At 27.8% G+C, this 8942-nt stretch overlaps 1 protein-coding gene across 1 annotated transcript; it reads left to right on the plus strand.

The window, feature by feature from the left end:
* Positions 1 to 3596: 3596 nt before the first annotated feature.
* Positions 3597 to 8710, plus strand: LOC128962799 (uncharacterized). Its single transcript, XM_054309203.1, has 6 exons — positions 3597 to 4985; positions 5071 to 5793; positions 5866 to 5965; positions 6044 to 6196; positions 6240 to 6365; positions 6435 to 8710. Exons 1-6 carry the CDS (start codon positions 3597 to 3599, stop codon positions 8708 to 8710), a joined length of 4767 nt encoding a protein of 1588 aa, XP_054165178.1.
* The last annotated feature ends 232 nt before the right edge of the window (positions 8711 to 8942 follow it).

Genomic DNA, 8942 nt, shown 5'->3' on the forward strand with positions numbered 1-8942 from the left:
GGTTGCAGAAAACGACGACGATCCTCTTTTTGCACCAAATGAGGATAACATCAGAGTCGACGGTCAAGAAATTGTCATCGAAGAGGTAAACAATATTCCTCTTCAAAACAATCCATTCCTTTTTGAAGACGATATTAACTTCGCATGGGTTAACGACATCCTGGTGGTAACCATTGAAGACAACATAGAAGTCATAACAGTCGATGACACTGATTATGAAATCATTAACTTAGATTAAAAAACATATATTTATAAATTAATTTATTTGTAATAAAAAATTGAATATATTAATAAATTAAAAATGAATAAAATTGAAAATTTGTTAAACAATTACTTTATTAATCTTTTTTATATAAAATTTAATAAAATTATTTATTGACACTTACAAAAATTTACTAAAAGTTAAAATGCTGTAGTAAATTACTGTAATTGTTAGTAATTATTTTTTAATAAATTTTATATAAAAATATTAATAAAGTAATTGTTTTAAAAATTTTCAATTTTATTCATTTTTTATTAATTAATATATTCAATTTTTATTACAAATAAATTAATTTATAAATATATTTTTTTAATTAATTTTAACTGATATTTATTTTACATCGCAATATAATTAATAAATGAATACATCTATATAAAGTAAGTTATTTTTATAATTTAATATAAATATCAGTTATTAGAAAGTTTAATTTTCTTCATCATTAATAAGATTTACCATTTCGTCGATGCTTAATTCTAACACTTCATCTTGATTTATATTTAACAAATTATTTGGATTTATTTGTGAAGTGATATTTCCATGAATATCAAAATTGAAATCTTGTATATTTTCATTCAAATTGTCAAATATTTGATATTCTGAAGTTTCTAATGCGTTTTCTATCACTACATCAAAACTTGAATCAATTTCTTGAGAGTTGTCCACTTCTTCAAGGTCTTGATTCACTAAATTTTGCGATACTGAGGTAGTGATATCTGTTGTAATATTTCCATGAATATCAAACTAAAAATCTTGTATATTTTCATTCAACTCGTCAAATATCTGATATTCTGAAGCTTCTAAGGCGTTTTCAATGATTTCATCAGAACTTGAATCAATTTCTTGAGAGTTGTCCACTTCTTCAACGTCTTGATTCACTAAATTTTGCGATACTGAGGTAGTGATATCTGTTGTGATATTTCCATGAATATCAAACTTGAAATCTTGTATATTTTCATTCAACTCGTCAAATATTTGATATTCTGAAGCTTCTAAGGCGTTTTCAATGACTTCATCAGAACTTGAATCAATATCTTGAGAGTTGTCATCTTCGTTTTTAACATTTAAGTTTACATTAGTGGATGCCATAATAAAAATGTATAAAAAGCTTTTATAACAAATTAAATTTTATAAAATAATATTAACACAAAAATAATACAAATTTTATATTTATTAACACTAATTTTTTTTAATGTTTTCTTGTTGAGAGCAGAAAACAAACTGAAAATCTTTAGAAAATGCAAGCCCTTTTATATACAGCTAAGACTAATATAAAACTTATAGGTGAAGTTAAATTTTAGCTAAGGTTTATGAATAATTTGCAATCTGATTAAATTTTTCTAAAATTTTGAACTTAATTTAATAATTACTAAACAAATCATTTTCCAAATTATAGTAAATGAGTTATATGGAATATGACTATGTTAATTAAATATGTTTAGTAATTATTAAATAAAGTTAAAAATTTTAGAAAAACTTAATCATATTGCAAATTATTCATAAACCTAAGCTAAAATTTAACTTCACCTATAAGTTTTATATTAGTCTTAGCTGTATATAAAAGGGCTTGCATTTTCTAAAGATTTTCAGTTTGTTTTCTGCTCTCAACAAGAAAACATTAAAAATAAATATTAAGTACTATGTGATATGCAAATATAAGTACAGTATTAATAATTATAAAATAATAAAAGTTTTAATAATTAAAAGTTTAATTTTATAAAAAGTAATTTAAGTGATAATAATGGAATCAGATGGAGATCCACAAAGTGTAAAAGAAAAAAATCGTATTCGAAAAGCAAATCAACGCAAAAATTTCCAATTCCGTGATCGTGAAAGAAAAGCTGATAAGGAACGCCGAGCAGCTAAACGCCAATATGAAGAAATACGTGATCGTGAAAGAGAAACTGATAAGGAACGAAAAGCAGATAAACGTCTAAACGAAGAAATACGTGAACGTGAAAGAGAAGATGATAAGAAACGAAAAGCAGATAAACGACTAAACGAAGAAATACGTGATCGTGAAAGAGAAGCTGATAAGGAACGAAAAGCAGATAAACGACTAAACGAAGAAATACGTGATCGTGAAAAAGAAGCTGATAAAATAAGAAAAGCTACTATTCGAGAAAAAAACAAAAAATTACTAAATGTAAATATAGAAAAATTTAATATTTCGAAGTTGTGTGGTCCCACAGAAATATGTTCATGTTGTGGATGTTTTTGGTTTAAAATGCAAATAAAAATAATAAATATGGAACAACTACATCTAAAAGATAAGTTTAAAAATACATCGAAATCTGCTTATGAAATATTTGTGAAAAATGTAGTAAATATTGATAATAATAATAATCAGTTCTGTAACACTTGTCATATGGACATAATTAATGCAAAAACACCACGTCTTGCTCTTTCAAATGGTTTGCATTTCCCAGAAATACCAGAATCACTTCAAAGTTTAAACGATCTCGAAGAGCGCATGGTATCTGCAAGAAAAATATTTGAAACAATATTATCATTACCTAAAGGAGGCCAGTATCAAATGAAAGGAAATGTTGTAAACGTTCCAGTTGATCCAAATGTAACATTACCTTTACTTCCACGACTCGAAAATGAACTTCATATTATCCGTGTAGAACTAAAAAAACGAATAACAGATCCGGATAGACGAAAAAAAGAAAATCGAAATTTCAAATCAGTAAGACCGGAATTTATTCGAAAAGCACTCGCTTATTTAATTAAACAAAACGCTTATATAAATGCCGGAGTAAAATTACGAGATGAATGGTATGAGCGATTTCCAAACGATTTCTCTCAAATGAGCGACACACAATCTGCAGATGAAAATTCTCAAAATATTAATGAAGAACGAGAAGAAGAAATTGTAGGATGTTTAGATACACTACTTGATTACGAAGATCCACAAGCAGCTGTGGCATATGCTCCCGGTGAAGGTAAGAGACCTTTAAACATATTAATGGATATTAATGCAGCAGCTTTAGCATATCCAAAATTATTTGCCGGTCAAAAACGTAAACTAAAAGCATTAAAACAGAAACTTAGTGTGACTGATTTAGCAAAATCAGAACTAAGAAGATATGATAGAAGATGTGCTGAATGCATACCATATCTTTTTTTACCTTTAAAATTAAACAATGTCATGAAGCAAACAGCGCTGTTAATATTTATAAAAGAAAAGTTAAAGGAGTAGGAGACTGTAAAAGATGCTTTAGATAACGAAAAACTCAATCAAGCTATAGCGTCAGATAAAGCTTTCAAAAGTTTAGTAAAATTAAGAACGAGTCCTTCCTATTGGGAACAAAAGAGAGACGAATCTATAGCAATGATAAGACAACTTGGGTTACCTACACTATTTTTCACGTTGTCTGCTGCTGAAGTTTCATGGGATGAATTAATAGTTATTTTAAGCAAAGTCTTAAACAATGTTATTATAAGCAATGATGAAGCAAAAGATTTACAAAGAAATGAAAAATTAGATTTAATTCGCAGAGATCCGGTAACAACTAGTAGGTACTTTGAAAATAGATTTCGAGAATTTTTTAAAGATATTATTCTATCTGGAGTCGCATTAAAAGGACGTCGTGTAACTGACTATTATTATCGCGTCGAATTTCAACATCAAGGATCACCTCATATTCACGGACTTTTATGGATATCTGACGCGCCAAAACTTGAAAAAAACAATTCGAATTTTTTTTGTGAAGTTGAAAAATTTATAGATGAAATATCTTCAACTTCAACTGTTGATTATATTGAATCTAAATCTGAGGAGACGCAAATTATAGATGAAGACACGACACATCTGATAAATACATTACAAGTTCATAGACATATGGAAAATTGTATGAAAGGGAAAAATACTTGTCGTTATCGTTTTCCAATGCCTCCAATGCCAGAAACAAGAATTCTAAAATCGTTAGATGATAATGTATTACTGACTGAAAAAACATTACACAAGATTAATTACAAATTAATTTCATCAAAAATTGAAGAGCTTTCTGTTCCTATTGCAAAAGGAGAACTTAATCACATGACTTTTTACGATTTTTTAAAATCATTAAATATTTCTTACAAAGATTATATCAATGCCTTAAGATCATCTTTAAAACGTGAAGAAATTTTTTTAAAACGTCAACCAAATGCAATTTTTGTAAATGCATACAACAGTTTATGGGTAAAATTATGGCGTGCAAATCATGATATTCAATATTGTTTACATCCTTACGCTTGTGTTACATACCTATGCGCATATATTAGCAAATCTATGCGAGGAATATCTTTATTATTAAAACAAGCTAATGATGAGGCAAAAAAAGGAAACAAAACACTTCAACAACAAGTAAGACATTTGGCAAACACTTTAGTAAATGGTACTGAAATTTCAGCACAAGAAGCTGTTTATCATTGTTTAAGTATGACTATTTCGCGTATGTCTCGTGTATGCACTTTTATTAATAATGGACCGCCAAATGAAAGATATCAAATGTTAAAGTCAAAAAAAGATTTGGAAAATTTACCTAATGATTCTACAGACATAACATTTAAAGGCATCTTAGAACAATATTCAGCTCGTCCAAATACTCCAACTTTGAATAAATTGTGTTTAGCTGAATTTGCCGCATCATACACATATCACAAATCTTTAAGTGATAGACAATTAATGAATATAAACAATGATGAAGATGAAAATGAAGAAAGTCTTATTAACGATGTTAGAAATGTTTTTCCACAAACATTTGCGCTCAAAGATAAAACGAAAGAATATGAAAATAATTAGATTTATCAAATATAACCAGACAACAGATCCAAAAAATTATTATCGATCGCTAATATTTCTCTATTTCCCTTGGAATAATGAAGAAAAAGATATACAAGTGGATTTGTGTCAAAAGATCTATGAACGAAACAAAGAGATAATAGATAGTAATAGGGAACTATTTGATCCTCAGTCTTTAGAAAATCAATTATTAGACGCACAACTTGAAAACGAGAACGAACTTAAAGATGAAACAATTAATTATGTGAACGAAACTATTGAAAGTCAACACGAAATTCTTGCACAGCGATCTCCAATTTACAACATATTTGACGAAGATGATGTCATCAAATTGGACAAATCAAAGTCATATATGGAAAGAATATCTGTCCCAAAAGTAATTGGAGAAGAAGATTATCGTAAAATGATGAGATCGTTAAATATTCAACAGAGAAATTATACAATGAATATAATTTATCAATTTAAAACATTAAATCTACCTCTTTATAATATTCTAATGGGATCTGCAGGCGTTGGAAAAAGTCATGTCCTTAAATGCATTTATCAATCAGTACTTCGGCTTATAAATTCACAACCCGGAACTAGACAGGAAACAATTAAAGTTTTAGTTACTGCTTACACAGGAAAAGCGGCATGGAATGTAGACGGTGTCACATTACATGGTGCACTTGGATTTCCACATATACAATCAAGAGGTGGTTCTCTAAACAAATTATCTGCTGATATCGCTAATACAATGCGAGTACAACTAAAAGATTTAAAATTATTAATTATTGACGAAATAAGCCTGTGCAGCAGTAAAATATTTAATTAGATTGATGAACGACTTAAAGAAATATTTCAAAATAACTTACCATTTGGCGGAATCTCAGTCTTATTAATTGGAGATCTACATCAAGCAAAACCAGTTGCAGGTAATTGGCCTTTTATTCCCGATAAAAACAAAGTTTACAGTTATCTATGTGGTCCATATCTTTGGAATAAATTTAAAGCATATGAATTAACACAAGTTATGCGTCAAAAAGATGATTTAAAATTCGTTAATTGCTTAAATCGTTTAGCCAAAGCACAATTGGATACCTGTGATCTTGACATTCTTGAAACTCGAGTTAATGTAATTGATGGAACAAAAGATGAAGCGGTTTGTTTGTATTTCACAAATCGTGACGTATATAACGTATCAAAAAGCAATAGAAGATAAACCTGGAAATTTGCTAAAACATATGGCCACAGATATTATTGTTAAATCAAATAAAGACGATGAAAAGAAAATACTAGACAAAATATCAACAATGACATATCAAGAAACTTATGGTTTGCCAAAAGAAATAGACTTTAAATTAAATTTAAAATATATGATTACATGCAATGTTGATGTCACAGATGGCTTATTTAATGGAGCAGTTGGTGTTTTAAGGAAAATAGAACATGATCGAATAACCAAAAAAATTAATAGAATTTGGATTCAATTTTCTGGAAATTCTGGCAGTGAAATGAGAAGAAAACATCAACAATTAATTATTAAACAAAATATTTCTAAATTATGGACTCCTATTGATGAGGTAAAAAAAACTTTCCAAATTGGTGGCTTTCTTAATATATCAGTTTCTCGTACTCAATTTCCTATTGTTTGTTGTGAAGCAATGACAATACATAAAAGTCAAGGATCAACATTTCACAAAGTTTTGGTAAATTTAACTCCAGGATTGCCGCGTGAACTCATTTATACAGCTTTTTCTCGTGTAACATCTATAAATGGATTATATATCGAAGGAGATTTTAGTATTTTAAAAAATCTAAAACCTAAAGTAAGTGATAATCAAATTTTCGAAGAAATTGTAAGATTACAATCAGAAGCAAAACTTGATTTAATTATTGAACCTCAAACTAATTTTCCAAAGAAGGATTGTTTAATAGCATATTTAAATGTGCAATCGCTTAGAAAAAATCATTTAGATTTAAATTGTGATCAAAATATAATATCTTCAGATGTTTTAGTTCTAGTTGAAAATAGAGTTAAACGAAAAGATTTACCAAATATTGGAGACTTGAAAGTTGTGTCGCATATATATTCTGAAAACTCTACAACTGCTGAAGGTGGAGTTGCTATTTACGTTAAAGAAAATATTAAGGCTTCTATAATTTACGAAACTATTGATAAACATATAAATCCTAATTGGCATTATGAAATTACTTGTGTTAAAATTGACAACATAGCGGTTGTTGCATTATATATTTCATCTAATGTTCCAATTAAAATATTAAAAGAACTTTTAAGTATTATTGCAAAGAACACCTGTGACTATGAACACTTAATTATTTGTGGAGATTTTAACATTGAATGCAATTCAGATAATGGAAGAAGATTGACTGAGTATACTATGAAAACATTTAAATGGTTATCATTAATACCGAAAAATGTGCCTACCACTAAATACGGAAGTCATATTGATTATATTTTCACTACAAATCAAAATGACAAAATTCACATATATGATTTTTACGGTTCAGATCATATACCGTTTTGGATAGACGTATCAAATGATAGTTGTATTGCAGATTTGAATTCATTGTCAACTTTATCATCATGGAATAGCATAGACAAAGAAAATGATTTAAACTCTGAATTAAATTCATCATCACAACGGAGTTTAATAGCTGATACTTTAAAAGACATAAAATTAGATAATATTAAAAAGACTAAATTAGTTATTCCTAAACTAAGCCAAGAGCAAATTGATATGCATTTGACAATAAAGGATTCAAAGGTATCTCTAATAAAGTTGTCTCAAACCCAAATTGAAGAGCATTCACAATCCCAAGTATTTATAAATCAAAACATTTGGCTGTCGAAAGCAACACATACGTATTTATTTGAAAATTTAGAATTAAGAGAGAAGAGAATACTTGAAGGATTAGAAGATAATGGATGGTTAAATGATACACATATTACTAATGGAATGTATATAGCAAGATCTCTATTATCAAATTCTAATGCACTGGAATTTGAGCCGTCATATTTATTTCATCATTCATACAATTATCTTAAACCTCGAAATTACTTCAGCTATTTTGGACAGAATATGCATCACATAATTAATCCTGGTGGTCATTGGATATATATACACGTGGAATATGAATCAGATATAATTACATGTAATGTCTACGATTCATTGAATTCTTTATCTACAAATAATTTTATAATTCGCGTTGTGAGTGCTTATATTAGAAAAATAGTTATTACTCCTATAATATATTATCGGATTTGGAAAGTCACTAAACAACCTAATGCTAAAGATTGTGGATTACACACTTTAATAAATATGGCCTATAACTGTTCTAATATTAACCCAAGTTCAAGAAAAATTTTAGATTCCAGCGATGTTTTAAGAAATTGTTTGCGTCAATGGTATGAAACAGGAAATCCATCATTGCCAAACTCAGAGGAAATTGAAGAAACTATATTATTATCAAAAGTTGTCAAATCATTACATTGTACATGTGCACAAACAGAAGATAATAATATGATTCAATGTACAAATTGTGGTGAAAAATATCATCAAAAATGTTTAGATGTTACTATCACTGCAATTTCTGAAAATTTAATTTGTAACAACTGTCAAAATATTGATGTCGATTTTATTGACATATCTAATTAATTATATATATTATTAAATGTTGTACTATTTGAATTAAGTAAATATAGAAAATAGTTATTTTTATTATATTTGTAAATTTTTTTGATTAATAATTTTAAATAAAATTTTTTAATTTTCATGTTGTCTATTCTTACTATTAGTAATGATAAATTAAGAAATGTCAGGGAATTCGTATGGAAATGCTTTCTAGCATTCTCAACTGGTTTATATTATTATATTACTAGACATTAAA

The sequence above is a fragment of the Oppia nitens genome, unplaced genomic scaffold (assembly GCF_028296485.1).
Source record: "Oppia nitens isolate AA-2021 unplaced genomic scaffold, nextdenovo-longstitch-racon4-pilon3 scaffold14_pilon_pilon_pilon, whole genome shotgun sequence".
In the NCBI taxonomy this organism is placed as follows: Eukaryota; Metazoa; Arthropoda; class Arachnida; order Sarcoptiformes; family Oppiidae; genus Oppia; species Oppia nitens.

Excerpts from the sequence above, each read along its gene's own strand:
- LOC128962799 (XM_054309203.1), top strand. The coding sequence starts at position 3,597 with ATGATAAGACAACTTGGGTTACCTACACTATTTTTCACGTTGTCTGCT. Across the intron at positions 4,986-5,070 it reads AAGAAAGTCTTATTAACGAT|ACAACAGATCCAAAAAATTA; the intron begins GTTAGAAATGTT and ends AAATATAACCAG. Across the intron at positions 5,966-6,043 it reads TCAAGCAAAACCAGTTGCAG|CATATGAATTAACACAAGTT; the intron begins GTAATTGGCCTT and ends ATAAATTTAAAG.